This window comes from Aspergillus undulatus, assembly GCF_047715775.1.
Source record: "Aspergillus undulatus strain CBS 261.88 unplaced genomic scaffold BDV17scaffold_73, whole genome shotgun sequence".
Lineage (NCBI taxonomy): Eukaryota > Fungi > Ascomycota > Eurotiomycetes > Eurotiales > Aspergillaceae > Aspergillus > Aspergillus undulatus.
In genome coordinates this window covers 49527-68995 of record NW_027396677.1, presented here as the reverse complement: position 1 = coordinate 68995, position 19469 = coordinate 49527, and the positions used below count along the sequence as shown (strand labels likewise).

At 50.4% G+C, this 19469-nt stretch overlaps 6 protein-coding genes across 6 annotated transcripts; 2 read left to right on the top strand and 4 right to left on the bottom strand.

The window, feature by feature from the left end:
* Nucleotides 1-229: 229 nt before the first annotated feature.
* Nucleotides 230-2483, bottom strand: BDV17DRAFT_275337 (uncharacterized protein). Its single transcript, XM_073759200.1, has 4 exons — nucleotides 2120-2483; nucleotides 1909-2072; nucleotides 1129-1848; nucleotides 230-1071 (listed from the first exon to the last, which is right to left on the bottom strand). The coding sequence occupies exons 1-4, from the start codon at nucleotides 2474-2476 to the stop codon at nucleotides 270-272; spliced, it is 2043 nt and encodes a 680-aa protein (XP_073610996.1). The 5' UTR covers nucleotides 2477-2483; the 3' UTR covers nucleotides 230-269.
* A 1923-nt stretch (nucleotides 2484-4406) lies between these two features.
* On the bottom strand, nucleotides 4407-5968 carry BDV17DRAFT_221655 (uncharacterized protein). Its single transcript, XM_073755614.1, has 4 exons — nucleotides 5771-5968; nucleotides 5270-5723; nucleotides 5133-5219; nucleotides 4407-5073 (listed from the first exon to the last, which is right to left on the bottom strand). Exons 1-4 carry the CDS (start codon nucleotides 5828-5830, stop codon nucleotides 4532-4534), a joined length of 1143 nt encoding a protein of 380 aa, XP_073610995.1. The 5' UTR covers nucleotides 5831-5968; the 3' UTR covers nucleotides 4407-4531.
* Nucleotides 5969-11381: 5413 nt separating this feature from the next.
* On the top strand, nucleotides 11382-12042 carry BDV17DRAFT_295689 (uncharacterized protein; the record flags this gene model as incomplete). Its single annotated transcript, XM_073763118.1, has 3 exons — nucleotides 11382-11511; nucleotides 11574-11630; nucleotides 11699-12042. The coding sequence occupies 3 exons, from the start codon at nucleotides 11382-11384 to the stop codon at nucleotides 12040-12042; spliced, it is 531 nt and encodes a 176-aa protein (XP_073610994.1).
* A 4384-nt stretch (nucleotides 12043-16426) lies between these two features.
* Nucleotides 16427-17698, top strand: BDV17DRAFT_275331 (uncharacterized protein). Its single transcript, XM_073759199.1, has 4 exons — nucleotides 16427-16709; nucleotides 16800-16956; nucleotides 17033-17199; nucleotides 17269-17698. Exons 1-4 carry the CDS (start codon nucleotides 16610-16612, stop codon nucleotides 17592-17594), a joined length of 750 nt encoding a protein of 249 aa, XP_073610993.1. The 5' UTR covers nucleotides 16427-16609; the 3' UTR covers nucleotides 17595-17698.
* A 32-nt stretch (nucleotides 17699-17730) lies between these two features.
* Nucleotides 17731-17988, bottom strand: BDV17DRAFT_275327 (uncharacterized protein). The gene has a single exon (XM_073759198.1). It carries the CDS (start codon nucleotides 17971-17973, stop codon nucleotides 17803-17805), a length of 171 nt encoding a protein of 56 aa, XP_073610992.1. The 5' UTR covers nucleotides 17974-17988; the 3' UTR covers nucleotides 17731-17802.
* Nucleotides 17989-18101: 113 nt separating this feature from the next.
* On the bottom strand, nucleotides 18102-19411 carry BDV17DRAFT_295686 (uncharacterized protein; the record flags this gene model as incomplete). The annotated part of the gene is made up of 2 exons (XM_073763117.1): nucleotides 18102-18806; nucleotides 18854-19411. The coding sequence occupies 2 exons, from the start codon at nucleotides 19409-19411 to the stop codon at nucleotides 18102-18104; spliced, it is 1263 nt and encodes a 420-aa protein (XP_073610991.1).
* Nucleotides 19412-19469: the final 58 nt, after the last annotated feature.

Genomic DNA, 19469 nt, shown 5'->3' with positions numbered 1-19469 from the left:
AGCTGCAAATCTCCGTCGATCAAGGTTCTTTCAGCCTGGTATTCGGCAGTTCGTTGAGCGCATCATCGCCGGCCGCCGCAGTTTTATATGCCTCTATCCTCCCCGGCATCTCAACTACAAACGCAACACCCACTCCACATGGTTCAATACACAGAAAGTCTCCCGTTTGTGAGGATTGGTATGTTTACTCCGCAAGTGGTTAGTTTATCGATGTAGTATTCAAGTAGTAAAGCTAGCAGGGGAAAGATTACTGTAGGGACAGTGCGACATCACAGATATAGCCGCCCAGCCTCCGGCATCTCAACCCTCTCAGACGTAAACGTACAGTGCCCTAATTCTCCGTCAACAGAAACAGACCCCCATTGAAGAGGCAGATATTCCATATCCTCGGCCGTCAGAGATTGAATGCGCTGCCCCTCATCCTCTAAGTTCAAGTTCGGGTCATATTTGGTGTGACAAGCAGCCGCAATGGCCAAGCTACAGCTCCCTGCAACGACCATCGACGAGTCTAGCCTCCGGCAGCTCAGTGCAGCAGCGCACAGAAGCATAGCCACCCCGACAGAGATTGAACTGACGATCGCGATAGGATTATACCCACACGTCATAACATCCAGGCGCTCAATGCGCTCCCACTGTCCATCGTACGCATCGACACCCACAAGGAACAGGCTTTGAGAGATAAGCCAGTGCAACGTGGCACAGGATGCTATGAGCGGCATAGCGTAGCGGTATGGTAGGGAAAGGAAGTAAGTTCTGCGCTGGGCAGACTGTGGGTTCCAGGATACGCGGAGGCCCCTTCGCGTGCGGGCGTACCGGCTCCATTCAGCTGCTAGGGTCATGGCAGTTAATATACTATTAAGGACAAAGTATAGCAGGGAGAAGATAAGCTGCGGGGTGTTGGCAATTATCGTGTTGGCTATCAGGCTTGTTGGCCAGCCCTCGCCCTTGATTAGAGTGCTTGAGTGCACCTGGCTAGAGGATGTTCCAAACTTGGCTTCCCAGATCTCTACGCCGCCGTTATGCTGGCCGAGGAGTATGAGGAAAATGCATACGCCAATTGCGACACCCCAGCTATATGTAATTATTAGTTTCGAGCCTCATTCTGACCGTACTGCAGAGCTAACTCACAGTAGTACGAGCGACAGCCATTCCCGTAGTGGGACAGCCGAAAACCATCCCCTTCGCTTATCCACAAATGCTAGCGGCCTGTATAGATGCCTGTCTGTTGAATCCGCCGAGTCCCTGCAGTTCGTTTCCGATAACAAACACCTGCCCATGCTGACCGGGTCCGGTTTATGGAGAAATGAGGCAACCGCGTCGCCGGTAGTCAGTAGTGGGGGTTCAGCCTTTCTAAAAGACATATAACAAAGAACAATCGCTTTGACGAGATTGGACACAATCACAGTAATGGTCAGCGGCAGAGAATACTGCAGCTTGCAGTGTTGAGGCACTCGCTCACTCAGGCACGATTTCACACGGTACCCATCTCCAACCTTCCAGTCGCCCTGACCTGCAAACGAGGACAACCAGAGATTCGGGGAACTCCAGGCAGGCGTGTATACGTCTTCATAAGTGATCCAATCGTAGCGAGTAGTCGTTTCGGCATCATCTGAAAGTATGATCACGCCGCCGTACTTGGTTTGATACGTTATCCCGTATGCATCAAAGCACTCAGTCGCGGTTAGACTTTCCAAAGTCCCGTTCTGGGCTGTCTCATAAAGTCTTGAGAAAGGAATGTCTTGCCCGTCAAGGTCAAGTTCCTCGAGCCTTTTACCGTCAGGGGTCTCGCGACCGACAAACACGTCGTAGCCGTAGGCTGAAATAGTAGAAAAGATTGTGGAGTTATACCTATAGGTAAGAATCCAGTGTCAGACAAGGGGGATGTCGCATGCTTGCAAGGACACCCACAGGAGATGAAGAGGAACCGATGAAAGCAAAAGGCATATCCACATCAACAAACGTCGTCTGGACACATGGCTGAGGTTTCTGATACTAGGAACGCCGATATTAAGCCAGCCTCCTTGCTGATGCACCCTATCAACGTCTTTCCTTGTGGGCGCACAGAGACATTGCTGGCAGCGATCAGTAAGACTCCCACAGAAAGAGCTGTCTTGCATACCATGCCGTAGTTACTAGCACTTAGAAGGAGTGTGCTGAAAATGTTGATAACCAGGTGCAGCCCCGTGCTGAGACGGCTGACACGATCGCAATCCCCTTCATAAAGAACACCACGCTCACTCTTCAGACTATCGCGGGCGACAGCCCAGAGGAGGAACCCCAGGTTGAAAGCGAGAACAAATACACAAGCAGTAGATGCTAGGAAAAGCGCAAACTTCCAGCCAGACCACCATCTACGTAGTCGACTCTGCTTTGGCTCGGCCTTTTCTTCCCCGGTCGCACTCGTCGAAAGGGGTTTGTGGTGTGTGAGGAGCAGCTCGTGAGATTCGTGGTGCGTAGCGGTGTGCATGCCGGTCATGGTGTTCGACAACAGGAAGGCACGATCAAGAGACGGGAGTGGGAGGCAAGCGCTGAGGATTAGCGGCAGTTTCTATCGCTGAGACTGGCGTCTATGTTGCGCCCCCTTGATCAGTTTCTTCCAGCCTCGCAGTAGGCCAAGAATGCCACGCGCGTACAGGTTTCAGTGCGTTGAGCTAATGATCCCTCGGGCCCTGGCCCGCTCCATTCCTGTTCAGTTGTAGTACGGGATGATCCGACCTCTAATGCGCCTAGTTTACCCTGTGTATGTATGTAGCCACCGAGTCATCATTACCGTGCCCCGCATGGCTGTGAAATCAAGGGCCTCCGGGCGGACTGAGGCGAAGACTTGAGGCTGCCAAAGGGTGACATCAAAAGGAAGGCTCCCGCGCAGGGCAGCCCTAGTAGCGCCTCCCACATAAACCCCCGTAACTACTTGAACGCACATATTTGGCGAAGCATTTATAGTTTGTTTGCCAAAGAGTAAATGCCTGGCTGGGTGCATTAGGCCGTCCCATCGCGTTGATGTTACTTTGGGGAGGGAAGAGTCGAGCTATATGATCTTGGCTAGTTATATCACCGCGCCTACAAGAACCGTCTAGGCGAACGGTAGGATGATTGACCCTGACTTGGAGCTAAATTGCAGTCCTCACCTAAGAAATTAGTGTCTCGACTCACAACCCACAGACGCTCAAAGATAAGAAGCCCTGGAGTAAAAGAAAGTCTGAGAGGGTCTCCTGGTTTGCTGCCTTGTCTTGAGCATGGTGATCCCAAGAAACGAGGTAGTCAGGATAAGCAACAGCGAAGGAGGTGTGATCCACGGCCACTGGACCTTGATCTGGGTTTCCATGGCAAAGACTTTCCTTCTCCTGGTCTTCACTGGGCCTATTTTTTGTACCCGTTTGAGCTGTGATATAGATATGACTCTAGATCCATTGTTGTTGCAATGCCGTTGCTATTGCCGTCGATGATGCTTTTGAGGAGTGCCTAATGAATCATTTTGCATCTCGAGACATCAACAGCATTTGGCTTCTGGGATCAGGCAAAGGCCAAAACTCCGAGAGGCTGCGTCTACGACGACCGTGCAGTAGTGCGCACGGTCATGGCCGTGGCTCCATTAGGGCATGATAAACAATTGCCGGCGGTATTTTGGAGGGCGTTGGTGGCAGTGTTGCCCTGCCAAGCGTGCTGGTGCTTGAACCAAGTGACGACGTATCTCGCCCAGTGCCAATGCAAGAGTAAAGGACGGTGCTTTGGGAAACTAAAGTTAACCTTACTAGCCTCCTCCGCGCCTACCCCTGCCTACAGTAACCCCAGGTGAGGTTTGGGGCGCAGGGTCAGTGCCCAGAAATATCTCCGATTGCCTGCCAAAAGGTCAGAACTTCTTTTTCGCTCGTCATAGTTGAGTGATGCCACTCCGCCTTGGCTTCGCATCGTGAGGCTGACCATCATTGTTTCATATCCTTTCATAGTTTCGAGATCCGACTGTGAGGGAGAGGCCAATGAGAAATCAGGCGAGAAGCACAGAGGATGCCTGGCGGAGTTGGAAAGAGAGATGGCTACTCCGTATTGGGCTTCACTGCGCTTCTTGCATCAATTTGTCCAGTCCTCAATGGGGTGCATGGCTGACCGAAGCCACCGGATGAAGCGGGCAACCTCTTGTAGCATTGATCAAACAGTCTGCACTCAGTTTCGCACTGTCGCAATGTGCTTCCTTTACTATTCACGTATACCCCAACTCAGGTGCACCCGCGCTGTCCTGTCCAGCAAGCGTTGCCCCGCGAAAGCAGCGACTGGAGTGTACTAATTCGTAATCTGAAGCCTACATATTCTCGGCCCACTGAATGACTCAGTAAAATAAGCCTCTAGCATCAAGAGGGGGAACCGAGATGCATGCGGATATTGGCTGGAGGGATTCGCTATTGCATTGTGCAGCATGATAGGCTCGGATCACCCCCCTGTCCTTCAGGATGGGTCAAGGCCAATATCAAGCGAGGGCAGCATCTCAGTCACTCTCTGAGTGTCTAGAGCATATTCCATATTCTAAATTACCTCATTAGACCTGCTCTCGCCCATGCACTCGTTCTCCGGTCTCTACCCGAAAACCGGCCATCTCAACACCGATTTCAGACCCTGACACCCGATTGAAAGGGGGGATTAACCAGTTCCCGTCATTCTTCTGTAAGCTGTCACTCCTAGCCTGAGCACCAATACGCGATCTAGACGTAAGCATTCGCCATATCCGCGACCGCGCCCCCAGCCCTGACAGAGGCCAGCGCGGCCATTCAAGGCGCATAACCCCTCTCTGCGTAGCCGGAGGTGAACCGGGATTACCAAAGAGATGCTGATTCTGCGTCGTGATAAAAAGCTGTCTGAAGGCTGCCGTGCACGCAATGATAATGGCTGTGCCGGCCTCAATGGACCACCAGAAGTAAACCCAGGAGCCGTTGTCGATTAGCTGGGTCAAGTCAACGACGGCGACGCGGATGATAGCGATGGTGATGTCTACAAGGGTCGCTGAGAATACGGCCATCAGGACTATTTTCTTGCCAAGGGTTATGCGGGCTCGCCAGACGATGAGCACGGGGATTGTGAGGACTTGGAAAAGAGGTATATGTCAGATCGTCTTTGCCAAATTGAGACGGAGGTAGGCTTACTCAGTATGTCCGATACCACATCCGCGGCACAGTTTGTGTAGTAAACCCGCATTGACCAGGCGCTATAGTAGGGGTTGGTGCAGTTGGCTGGCACTGGTTAGGAACACCACGAGGGGAGTGCAATGCGCTGAACGTACCGATAATAAAGCCCCAACCATTGAAGCAACACTTATAGTTACCGTCTGCCACCGACAGGATCCCAAGTGCAACCGTGAAACCAAAGACAACCCACCACCAGATCCGGTGGCTTTTCACCCTCGATCCAAGTCTGTAAAAGAAGACAAGAAACGACATCTTTATAGACCAGAGGCCAAGATAAAACATTATACTCACGACGCCAAGAACTCGGAAAAGATCATTGAACCGATCCGCCAAATCTGGTGTCCATTGGACTGTTCCTGCGTTGACGGCGTAGAAGAGGTATATTGTATCCGATTTGACTTGCCATGTGATAGTGGTTGCGAGATGGAGACTCCAGGCGACGAAAACGAGGAAGTCGTCGAGGAGGAATCGCCCATTCATTCTGAATCGAACGGTTAGGCGGAAGACGAGGAAGAGGGCGCTGAGTGCTGTGAATGTCCACTGCAGAGCCTGGGGTTTGTCAGTCAAATGGATGCGGGGTTTCATCGGCAACGTACCAAGAAGACTGGCTGAGAAACTCGCCCATGATCGCCAGTCCAGATATCAGTGGATGCCATTGTTGACCATCGAACAGTGTGCCACAATCTATATCCTTAAGGAGTGATGTAGCCATAGCAAAGCTGTGAAAGAGTTTTCGAATTGAGCGAAGAAAGATGACTGTCAGATCTCCTCAATGGAATCGACAATGCGCGCTGGAGTCCAGGTCAGACGGCCTCCAAGGCTAAGAACTAGCTGATGCGGCTGCAGATCACCTGGGTGTTCTGGTTTATTGATTGGAGCACAGGCTGGCTGTCCGTCATCTTACGTGAGGTGTTCATGCATCAGGCTGACCACTGGACTTCCCCAAAGAGGCAAGTGGCTGCTGCAGTGTTGCAGCCAAGATAGAATGTCCGTACTTGGCTTTGAGGCCTATCCAAGGGCCGTCGGATGAGTTTGCGGGTGGCTGAAGCCATTGAGCCTTGACATACACTACTACCTCCGAGATGTACATGTTCGAGAAGACAGGAATCATACCCCAGCCAACGTCTACCATGGAATTGGCCAGCGGAATTTGGGAGTCGGTGCAGGATACGGCAAGTCGGCGCGAAATGCACTGCTCGTATTGGCCAGTACGTCGGTCCAGTTCAGAATTGGTAGCACCAACCCAGCCACCTGCATCTGCAAATCCACATAAGCGAGAACCTCTGGCTGATCCTACGTGTGTTGTGTGTTGTGAGTGAAGAAAATGAGAGCAACCTAAAAAGCTCAGGACCGCTCCCGACCTTCTATTACCGCGGGCCGTATATTGCATGGGAACATTGAGACCAGATTCACCCAGTCGTAACTAGGTATACTAGAAATAACCATGCGCCAGACCAAGGCAGCCTGGACTCGATAGGCCCCGCCCTTCGTGTGCACTACCTTTACGCTTGTCATCTCTTCTGACCGTCCCAGAATGATCCTTGTCCCTCTTCGCTTGCCATTTGTCATCGCGACCTCGAGGTGCCCGAGAACCGGCATTGCTTGCCGGTGATCACCTCAAACCCTGTCGGCCCCTCGGGGTCCTACTGAGACTGCTCACCTACACCCTTGATTGTGCGTATATTTCCCACGGAACTTTCGCTGACTGGTTTCCTTGGACCCCATATGTTGTCAACTCAAGCTACTCGCCCCAAGCGCTAAATCCATGGAAGCCCTGCCGGTTTCGTGAAAGGTCTATCACGATAGCTAAGACTCTAGGATCGAGCGCGAACAGCACACTGGGGTTACCGCTCGCGCACGAGAAAACTACTGAATACTTAAGAATCCAGTGCATCTTTTTAACATGCTGCGTCCGTATCCTAACCCATGACCAACGACGTCACGCCTGAGAATACCCTGTGCGGAATGTCTGCCGTGGGCGCTCGACGACGATGTAGCTCATTGCAGAGGCTTCGGAGATGGTCTATTGATCAATAGGAACCGTTTCTTGCGATTCATTTTGCACGAATTTTAAGTGTAACCTGGTCTGATGGGTCGGTCGAACAGGACTCTGCATCCTCTCCATTGCCTACAATTACCTGCAAAGACCACTGGATGGCAGCCGGCCACGTTTGAAGATTCAGAACAGGTTCAAAGCCGCTGGTCATAGAGTAGCAAGTTCGAGCTTAAAATCCCGATTTTACGCAAGTTAGTCTACTGCTATGATTTCACCAAGTCTGCGATAAGTAGCGAGGGCTCTTCTCACTTTCATCCGATACTTTTCAGCTATACACAAGATACCTTTATCCCCACTTTATCTATACTTTTCCCTCTCCATCACTCATGTGACCAAATTGGTTTATGCAAGGAAGAATTGAAACAATGAGAAGCTTGAACTGCTTCAGAAGCCCGCAGAATTGCATATATTTACAGAAGAATACCAACAGAGTTTATCAGACAAGGAGAATGTTGTTAGCCTCAAGAAAAGGGCCCCGGCTACTGACAAGAGGTACGGACATGCTGTCGAAAATTGGAAACTGTAAGAAGAAGCCTGTAACAGTAACTCCACCAGAGTTGCATTTGGATTCGAGAAGTCATACGAACATCGAACTGGCAAGGTTGCATGAAGTTATATACACACTTAATCCGGGAAACCAAAATCCAATGCACCTGTCATATATACAAGAGCTTTCCCACGTTGGCGGAATGACCAAGCTTAAGTCTTTTGTATCTACAAAGTTCTTGATCGAATACTGAATACGACTCTCACTGCTATACTGATTGGTTCCTCCTGCCCTACCTTTCTCCATTACACAAACTGCGACAATATTTTGTTAACGGCCATTCAATTAAAGAGCCTCGTCGGAACTGTATCTCTGTCAAACCCCGTGTAATCGGCGGAAGTAGGGCAGGAGGAATCAATCAATATAGCAGTAAAATCGTATTTGGCACTTCGATCAAGGACTCGGTAAATACAAAAGACTGAAGCTGGGCCTTTCCCTCCGATGGTGTTGTGGAATGCACAGGGGAAGTAGGGGGCAGAACGAGGCTTTATCACCTACACGTACGTAGCCTACTAAAGAGCGGATACCTTAGATGTTAGATGAAATTGCACAGACCATGGACCTTGGCAGATGGGGGCAAATGCGCCCCGACCCCCCTCCTCATCCGCGGCGGTCGTCAAGTCATTATTAAGCAGGCAGATTAACGAAAAGAGGGCAGAGTGCCAGGGTCGATGGCGCTCCGCTAGTCGTCGATTTCAAGAAGTTGGTTTTGAGGCCCCCGAGTATACCCAGAGAGAAGGGTGTTGAGATCGACGAGGGGAAGTTCCCATTTTTGGCCCACAGGATCTGGACTGCCCAGGAGGAGGAGGAGGAGGAGTAGAGGAAGGAGATAGATAGGAGCAAGATGCATGCATGGTTATACTTAAATACCTCTACTATAACCCAAGTCTGAGAGAAGCCTGTGAGTTCATTATCATAAATGCTACTGTTGGCTCTAAAAAACAACCTCCTACAGGCCTTTAAAGCATCACCACTAGTCAAGACACGATTATAGGTATAATCACTGGATGAGCAATACTTGTTGTAAACTGTACACCATTCAGGAGCCCGACTTCCCCCACTATAATCAAAAGTTCCCACTCCACCAGGGGTGTCCCTGCCAGGGGTTCTCACCAGTACCCTTTTCGCTACCGGGAGCTCGGGGGCAGGCGTAGTAGAGGGAACCGCGGCAAAAGTTGGCACGGCCGAGGGTGATGGTGAAGGCGAAGGGGTAACCGGGGTAGGAACACCAGGCAAACACTGCGATCAAACAGATCTGATAAGAAACCCCAGAGGTATACCGATCTATACTTTCCAGTTGATATAAGGAGAGAGAAAGTTAAGAGTCTAATAAGTGGGTGTATGAGTTCATAGTTTTATATTAAGCCATATATGCTCAAGTCATTCTGCTTGAAAATCAAGGTGGAGCCGTAGAAGGATCTCGTCGAGTGATCGTGGTCGGGGAGCAGTAATTGGGTCATTATGCTAAGACCGAGGAGACCAAACTAGGGCTGCAGATGGAATGAACGAACTAACAATGACCACAGATTTGTGTGTTAGAACTCCAGCGAGCCAGCACCAACGGATTGATGCGCAAGTAGTGCTTACCTTGCAGTAGGGCCGCAAGAAGAGTATGTGTGTAGCTGAAAAGGAGGGGAAGGCTTTATCGAGAGACGAGGGATAAAAAAGGACAGTGCGGCCAAATGTAAGATGACTACGAAGTGCGAGATCAAGAACAAATAAGAACAAAGAGAAGGGGGGTAGGAGAATCTGCTGATAACGAGCCTACAACTTCGTCGCTTTAGACGTCTAGGCTTATGGTAGAAAAGCAAGTCAAATGGCTCTCCATCGACTAGTTCTACGTCAAACAACGCATATACAGCGTGCTCTGTAGTCTACATTGAATCTTTCGAAGAATCTCCAAAGTGGCCTCACTAAGTAAGCGCATGCGAACTGGTTACTCGAGATCGGACATTCGGCCATAACCTTGACTAGATAAGGTAAGACTTGGATGAAACGATGATAATCGCAGTCTAACGACTAGACCAATCACGCTGAAAAAAACAAATGCCCACTGCTCCATACTAATTTCTAGATTTACCCCACTAGACAGCGGGCCCCCATAGTAAGCCTCTCGGACTATGCGCAGGTCGCCTTGTTCGGACGTTTCGTTTCCTGGTATCCAGCGGTAGCGTACTATATGCATCGGCGAAGGTACATCCGGTGTGAAAATACAGGGACAGTATAGAAGGCTTAGAACCAATCCCGGCTATGTGATCTGCTCCCCTCTACGAAGTGCTCCGTAAGGCTACTCAGAGGCTGAACTCCAACGTGAGCTCAGTGTTATTGGGAAGGTACACGCAGCATGCTTTCTACGGAGCACGTTCGCGTGTGGTATAATGGTTCAAAGCCGCGTAGACCGAAAAGTAATGTAGCGTGATACTTGGATCAGTACGCTTGCGCTGGCCCATTTTCTTGATCGTGAAGTAATGCTAGCCCAATAGACGTGGACCCATTAGGAGGAGGTAGCGTGTTTTGGTTCCGGCAAATAGGAATTGCTTGGTTGACACGCTATCGAGTCTAATGTTTGCCAGGCTCGATGAAGGTCCCTGAGATTAGCCACGAGACCGTGTGGATATAGTTATAAATTAGAAGTGGCTTCTTATCCAGTCCTCCATGTTGACTCCAAGTACACCCTGATGGGAATAGTGTCAGGTTATTTAGCAGTAGCAGTTATGGAAGGATAACCATGCTTACTACCCTATAGCAATGTCTTTATAGTTGCTGCTATACGTAAACAGGGCCCAATCAGGTAATCAATCCCTTTGATCAACCCCTCGGCTTGGGGCCAGCTCATGTGCCGAAATACCGTCCGAGGTGATTAAACCCTTATTAGCCAGGTGGACAAAGAACTAACGTACCCAGTCTGATCTAGCCAAGCTTCGATTTTATCAGTGCAGGTGGAGATTAGATAAGACCCTTTGTCCAAGTGCCGAGCACGATCTACAGGTACACCCCTGTCGCAAACTAGACTTATAAGGATATCGTAATCCTACCCACAGCTCAAGGTTGTGGCTCAGTCCGTCCCACGATAAATCAGGGTATTTCAAGCCGGTTCACGGGATATCGAGGACGATAGCCGCGTGGGAAATTTGTGTCATCATAAGCCTCTGCAGGTGTTCGCATGTGGTAACAGTTCCCATTGCCTAGCCCGTCCCCGTCCACGTCCATGGGATTAGGTCGGTTGACCTGTCCATGAAAGAGGGTTACGGTAGGTCATCCCAGCCACGGCCCTCGAACCAGTGATCTTGACTATACGTATACGCCACGCATTTCACGCACCGTTTCAACAAAAATAAGGTCGGTCAGGCTGCAGGAAACCTGCTGCATAAGCTCTCGCTGATCGAGTTATGGCTAATGACACTATTCCGTTCATAAACCTACCGACACCAGTGTGGACAAGGAACGTTACTAGGTCCGCGTCTGAATAGGGGTGGTTTGGAAGAGACAGCACGCGATAAATGCGGGGTTGCTCAAGGGTTCGAGAATCGCCTGCTTCTTCCAATCTGGCTGTCCTACACTTTCCAACTCTAAGGTCATCTCATCTGCCCTTACTCTTACAAACATGCATCTCTCAAACATGCTATCCTCTGTGTTGCTTGTTCCTGTATTGGCAAGTCTGGCGCTTGCGCGATCGTTCAACCTCTATGCTTACGGTACAGATATTGGGGGGCTTCCTCTCTATTATGCTGATGGTAAGCGTTCCCCTTCTGTCAGTGGCCCGGGTAATTGCCGGTGATAACACTCAGTCTTATAGGGAACGCGGTTGTTGGCAACGGAGCCATAAGCGCAGTTACTAATGCTGTTGTCTCATGTAAGCCTACTATATAACTTACACAAACATCTGCGGAACAGATAGACTTACCATTCAACCTACACCAGTCACAAACAACAACGGCCGTCTCGTGGGAAACCCCAACACAACCGAGTCCCCTAGCGCCTTCACCAACGCACTCCTCTATGTCCCTGGCTCATTATCAAGCTCCCATAAAGTTGGCTTTACCACCGACGAGACTTCAACTGTCGATCAGGTTACTGACAGGTTCCTGTGGTACGGAAGCACTCTGCTGATTGAGAACGATACTGGGCAATATACCTCCCAGTTTTACGTCCGGAAGAGCGACGCCGAGAGTGGTCAGTACGAGCTTTTGTGGGGGGTTTCTGGTACCCAGTACATCAGTGTTAGCTTGCGGTCTGTTGCTCCGTCGACGTCGTGGATTTTGTAGGGGGCTGGGAATGCTCTGTATTAACTACGGCGCATCATTCTGGGATATGGCTTGCGGTTTCCTTTATTGGTAAACTCCGCGTGGTCATATCCAATTTACTATGATCCTGAAATGTTAAAAGGCCATTATGGTTACCCGGCAGTGTCGGATGAGATTCTTGCTTAATTTTTCAGCATATGGAATTATGAACCTAGATTCCACAGATACTACAGATCTCGTAAACCATTCAAGCCCCCTTTGTCTTCCTTTAGCAGTGAGCCCATGAGCCCTGAATATAGCAGAGGCAAATTGTCTGGCTGGATTACCTCGCTGGTCTCTCAGAAGCGGGCATCATGGCAATATTGTCTTATCAATATCTACAAAATCATCCGACAACAAGTACTTGATTGAATATCGCATGCGTAACTCAATGCAATGCTATTTATTCCTTCACTGTTCACAGAGTGTAACGACATCCTAGCAAGAATAGTCCGCAAGGATTTCATCCATCTCCATCTGCTCAACAATCCAACTCCCTGTTTCCCGCGCCATACTGCGTATACATTCGGTGCCGCAGACAATTAATGCACAAGTGAGCAGGGAACTAACTACCTGGTTTTTTTCACAGCACCTTTATCCCGCTCAGTTGACTGGACATCATATGCCGCGTAGGGCCCTAATTCGATCCCCCCCCCAGTTATCAGAGAACGAGCAGCGCTCGAAATTGCAATCCCCTCACGCCTTCTTCGACAGCATCCTCCGGCCAAGGGTCGTTCTTGGGGTCGAATTCGACCTCGCCACCTGAGGTGGTCTTTAGAATGTAGATGCACCTTTAATCGGTGAAATCTAGGTTAGCTTCGGGATCACAATGAAATTGGCCCACTTTGGCCATCCTAAATAGAGGTTGATTCAGGGAAAAGTGGGACCAAACATGATGACGGATGAGACTTGGTATTAATAGATTGCCGGGGATGTAAAGACCGCTCTTGGAAGAGTTAATACTAGTGTGGCAAGAGAAACCGAAGCAGGCCCGACGGATATACGAGACGGGGTTCAGAACAAGGACAAGAACCAAGCAGAGGAGTTCTGTTTATTATATATGCCTTCTATTCGCAAGACAGCCTTTCGCGTAAGCTCAGGCCGCCTCCCATCTTCTCACCTCCATCAAAATGCCAAGCCCGAAAGCCTTGTATGATCAGACTAAATAAAGCCTTTGGCGTGCTGCAGGCTGACTTTCTGGGATGCTCATAAGATCCTTGAAGCCAATTATATGACGAGGTGCAAGAGTGTATGTCTTCTGGGGTGGCCTGGCATGCAATGTTAGTATAGCGTGTAGCGTTTTTCAAAGTGTTATCCCCAGCCTTGCATTGTCTGCGCCCTATCCAAGGGGATGATCTGTGTCAGAGAACGAGAACAGGGGACGCGGATGTCTCAAACAAGTTATGAGCCACGGGCTGGACAGCTGGACTTTCGTCCCACAACAAGGCTACGTACTTACATGGTTGGGTTATCCGCTCGCCCGTTAACATCTATATTAATGTGATCTATATATGTTTCGAAATGCAAATATGCCCGCCTAGCGGCTCCTTTTGCCGCATCACCTGCCACATACCTACTTTCCAGCAAGTGCCTAATGGAGTCCCTGTGCGAGCAACGTGCCTATTTCCGGCTCTACGGTGGGCTGATCGGAGACCAATGGCCAGAATAGGTTCTTATAATCCTGGTGCAGCGCCAAGAGTGCGTATATATATTTGTTGGGGGTGGAGGAAGGGGCGACGTGCAGTCCTGTCCGCGTTGTTACACCAAAGCATATCACTCTTGAGCTTGCAGTCTCTCGATCTCGGCAATGTCTATTGCTACTCGTCCTACCCAGACCTGCCTCGCGACTATACACTATCCTTCTTAAATACTTCTACCAACGAACCTATTGACCAGGCAGGACTATTGCGGCTTTTCGCTAATTTTCTGCGCCCGGGAGATATAATCCTCGGCCAGACCGGCACAGCCGGCTACGAGGTCCGGGAGATAGCATTGCCCAAACACGTACGAATCTTCACGCCAGTAACCTGGCTCCCATTAACTACATGCTTCCTGCGGTTCAGGGAGCAGCGCTCGCACAAGAAGAACTTATGACCGCGTCTTTATACCACGGCATACAGAACGCGAATGATGCTCCTTATTGGTGATGGAAATTTCCCCATGACTGCACAGGAACTGGCTACGATAATTTGGCATAATCTCAATGTTGTAATATTTTTGATCAACAATAGTAGGTATACTATTGAGCGGTGTATTCATGGTCGCAAATAGGGATACGATGATATCGGGAGATGGATGTATTTAGAAGCTCCGAGGTTATTTAGGGCAAAAGAGGACACGTTTACGTGGTCCGTGAGGACTTGGGGTGGGCTCTAGGTGGTACTTGAGAATAAACAGGTAGTGACTGGTAAGGGATTGAGAATGGTCGAGATATATTACTTGATCGGGAAGATACACCGCAGGGACCTTTACTAGGTTATCTCGAAGACCAGAAGAAGCGCGAGGGAGCATAGATAATTCTAACTAAAATCAAACTGTTGGTTCGGATTTGTTCGACTTTCTCTAATTCAGAGGCACCCACTGCTATTACTTCCTGAAATTTAAGTACCTATTTCTCCCCGAACACTCTCAACACTACAGCATCCTCACCCTTCAAACACACCGCAGCCCTTGTCTGCCATCAGAACTAACAGAAATAGCATCAAGACTAGCAGCATGTGAGCCCTGCAGGGAATCAGAGCTCGCATGCGCCCACAGCTAGCAAGTTTATACGCGCTGCAGGAATAACAACTGAACAGGCCTCTGTGTCTACCGGACTGCGCCCTTTGAGCGGAGAAGGATTGGTACTGTACCAGCGGAGGATACTTCACAAAGGTAGCACAGCCTACTGCCCGGGGTACAGATCGATTACCTGCACCCTCTAACATGCATTTTCGCATTCGTACTATCAGCGATATAGAATCTATAACCCCTGCATCCCCGCCGGCGCCCACACCGAATCGATATCCGAATTTAGAGTACATCGGCTTATCCAGCCATGTCGCTATATTCAATCGCATCCCTGCAAAGGATAATACTCCTAACACAGTCCTAAGTGGCGAAAAAGAAAACACTATCACGCACCCAAGCGGAAGATAACCTTCTTACCCCGACAGGGGTGCGGACCGCCTCAAGCAACTGCTTAGTACATTCTCTTTCCGGTATATAGAGGATCTAGTCCAGTATTGGCTCGCAAGGGGTACGCGTCTCTCTTTGACAGGTGGCATTATTCAGTATTACGTTAAGGGTATTGACCTGCCAATTTTAAGTACTACATTGATAGATAAGTAGCATTTCCTAAACGCAAAGTACCTGGTAGCAAATTCATCCCAGCCCTTCGAGACTAGCAAAAGAGGAAATTTCTCATCCGCATTGGGCCCCAAGGCTATCTCAACGAGGAGACAAAAAAGGAGAATGCCTCCTAGACACAGCCGCTAGACCCTTCGTTGAAGGATACTGCAATTACCCGGATTGAGCTATCCTTGTTTGGGGGTCACGACTATTTCATAGCTTATTTGTTGTTACATAAATAGCTTAAATGACCTCGAGGAATTGGAGGAAGATCCTGCCATAGATATCGAGGCCTGGTGAAGCGGTTTAACTGGGAGTGGTTTTGCTATGCGCAACCTCCAGTTCACAATAACGACCGCCATGAAAGGTACGCCATTTCGTCCAATACCCGTGTAGTGGCTTGTCCAGAGAAGGGCGGACTGTACTGTTATGTTCTCAGGAATGCAAGCCCGCAGGTGGACAAGACTAGCCTAATAGGCAATGCATGTAGGCACGGGTTAGTGCATCAAATGGCGCAGACCCTCCCATGTTCTCATAGGCTGCTGCTCCTTTGCCAGAACACTGAGAAGCAGCACACCTCTACCCTCACAAGCATGCTCAGAAAAAGAACTCCATCACCGACCACAACCACATTGAAAGCAAAAGTAGCCTTGGGAGCCCGCGGCAACTCAACAGCCGATGCCGACCCATAACGCAAAGATCATCTCCCACGACGAGCACTGACCTTCTGCCCAGTCTTGCAAGGCCAAATGACCCTTTCAAACCCCACGAGGCGCCAACCAGGTCCCATCTTGGCAGAGAAACACGAGGCTCCCGATAGACTAGCTGCAGCCAAGATCCAGGCTTCAGCCAATCGGCGGAGGATAAACAACCAACATGGCGCTCATAGCCGTATTTTAGGCTTTGCCCGGGCACTTTGACCCAACTGGTGCCTTTGACGGGGATGCTATGAGGCTGAGTCCTTGGTAGCTGTTACGTAGTCGCCCGGCTTCGAGTGCCTTTTTTACTCGGACGAGTCGCTTGAGAGTGGGCATCTCTGCACTGTTTCTATTTCCGCTGCTTGTCGCCTTCCTTGACGTGGAGAAACAAAGCCTTTCGGCTCATGCCGAGTTGAACAGCCAGCGGGCGTCTTGGTTTGGATACTTGCCGAAAATTGGGTAGCAATTCACTATTAATTGACGTGGTTTCGGATTTCCTCGACACCGGCAAGGGCGCGGGAATGGCAGATAACGAACTGACACTCACAGTCACTGACTGGACTACCTACCACCCTGGGACGTTCAGCACTGATATTGGGTACACTCTAAGCGGCTCAAGCGGTGGGTGCAGCACAAACACCACCCCCTTTCTCCTCCTGTCCCTACAGGCTTTATGTAGTGCCGCCCAAGAACTAACAACAAGGGCAACAGTTCAATCATTTACCTGCGCCCAATCCGGCTACGTATTCCGCACGAGGACCAACAGCCACGCGGCCTGCTGTCCGGAAACCAAAACATCAGGATGCAACTTCGTCGAATCTTGTGACGGGAATGTCTTAGTATGGGAAACCAGCCACAGATATACCTGGTACGATGACAATACATCCCGGGGTACTTTAGCCCTTCGAGAAACGCAGCTCCGACCGGCTAATGACAAGGGGCAGCACCGGTTCCAGAAGCCTGTGTAGCACCAGAACAATCTACGATGAGTTTGGGGCTTCAAGCGCGGCTTGGTCCGTATTCATGAATGACTGCATGTCAGAGGGTGATGAATACGCAACTCTTTATTGGGAGTTGGAAGGGCCTATAGAAGCGTTAACAACGGTGACATGTAAATCTTGCTCCCATGGCCAATACAATGCACACGATGACCTTGGAACTGACGGCGCAAGTTGGATAGTGTCCGAAAGCTCTAGCGTACCAACAGAAGTCAGCGAGACACAGACCCAGTCCGCCGGTTCCATTGCCTTGCCTGAACCCTCACCAACATCGCCATCGCTGTCCGACCCCACTGCAACTAACGCGGACGCGGAAGGAGCGGACTCTGAAGGCGAGGATGGAGGCTCAGGTACCAATGTCGGGGCCATCGCAGGAGGAGTGGTTGGAGGGGTAGCCGGTCTAGCCCTGATTCTGGCGGCATTGTGGTACTCCCTGCGGCGCAAGAAAAAGAAGGATGCAGAGCTGAGGGAGATTGGATCGGGCTACGTTGCTCCAGTTGCCAAATAGGTGGAGGTATAAAGAGGATGCACATTTTGAATATTAATACCCTAATGTTGTTGTTGATTTCGCGTAATGCACATGCAATGAACTACATGTCTACAGGAAATCCTCGCACGAGATCCTCGGGTTCACAACCCTAATTCACAACTCGAGCAGCTCGACAAGCTCCGAGACCCATCCGTTCTTCTGTGTCAATGTCAGCAACAAATACGATTTAGAAGACAAGAGAAGAGCCAACACAACTTACCCCGGGAGGCATCTGCACAATATTGAAATGATCCGCATCAGCCCGGATCACCGTGACATTCTCCGCGCCCATCAACTGATCCCATCCAAGGGGCCCCTCTTCCCTATCATTCGCCATCCAATTCGCACACCATCGCATCTCAGGCGCAGTCTTCGCCTTGTTCACGTCCTGCCCGTAGTTTGCCAATCCCTGTCTTGCAGAGACCAAGATCGTCGATGGCATCTTGCGACCCGGCAGCGGGAGACTCTATAATTCTCAAGCTGGAATCACGCCTCGGCAAGACCTTGGTCTTCGATGCCGATGGAGAAGTCGTAGCCGTCGTCACGACTAGCTTGGCGAGCTTCTTTCTGGGCAGCCTCTTTCTTCAAGACCTCAAGACTATCACTCATTAGTCTGAGGTTCAGCTCGGGCGAGAAGAGGAACTTCACCACATTGTCAGACAGCCAGGTCGGCCGGATAGGACACGCCGTATCGATCAGCACGAGTTTGTCAACCTCATCGCCAGCCTCCAAGAGCTGCCGCGCCATTTCAAAGGCGGCAGTGCCGCCCATTGAGTATCCGCCCACCATGTACGGCCCCTGCGGCTGTCGACGCTTGATCTCTGCCATGCAGGCGGCAGCGTACTCCTGCATTTTGAGCATTTCATTCTCAGATCTGGCCGTGGGCTTATCGAAGGCGGAAGGACTGTTGAGTGCGTAGATGGAAACGGAGAGTGGGATACCCGAGCCAGCTAGGTACTTTCCGAGCGAGTCGACGCCAAGATCCTCGATATTTGAGGCCATATCAATTCCAGAAGACTCTAGATCGAGAGTCTTGCTGAGAATATCAATGACAGTCTGTTCTGTAGAGTGTGGATGAGCTTCAGCGGCAGGCTGGTGGTTCCTGTTCTCGGCGTGCACTTGCATTTGAGACAGGATGAGGTCACAGAGGCTCGCAACATCTGAAAGGCCAGCAAAATCTGCAACAGGAATCTCGACTTGAACTGGTCAGAAATGCCCAGTAGAATCTCAGGGCTCACGAGCGAGTCGGTGCCCAGCTCCTCTAGCAAAGCCTCTTTGGTGATCTCTGCGACTGGGACATTCAACGACCTGCTCAGCACGGTCTGAACGCCGCTTAGGACGTCGTACTCGCTATTGGAACTACTGATACTAGACTTCGGAGTATCTCTGTTTAACGAGGAAGCGATTCGGTGTTGCTTTTGTTGGTGCTGCTCCTGCTGCTGCTCCCCTTTACCCCCCGCCATGGCCAGCGCCTTGACCAGCGAGCTTCGAGGCACCTTCGTGGATCTAAGTCCTCTCGCAGACCAGGCCAACCTCTTGCTGTTGCAGTCAAATGCAACGAGATTCAGCACCGCATCTCTGCCCTCCTCCCGCAGCAGCCTCGCATACGCACGATACTGCGAGCTTCCTGGCGAACGACGCAAGGGGGCAATACTTCCCATGCCCGTGCAGATATAGGCCATGTTCTCACGCTCGTCACCATGAAAACCTCGCAGTGAGTGCATAAAAGCCCCAGCTACCTGAATGTAATTGTCCAGCAACAGCACGTCGGCAAGGCTTTCGTTGCCTGCATGCATCGTGATCTCTCCCGCACCCTCGCAGCCCTTGCCAACTAGGTAGTGCAGACATCAATAC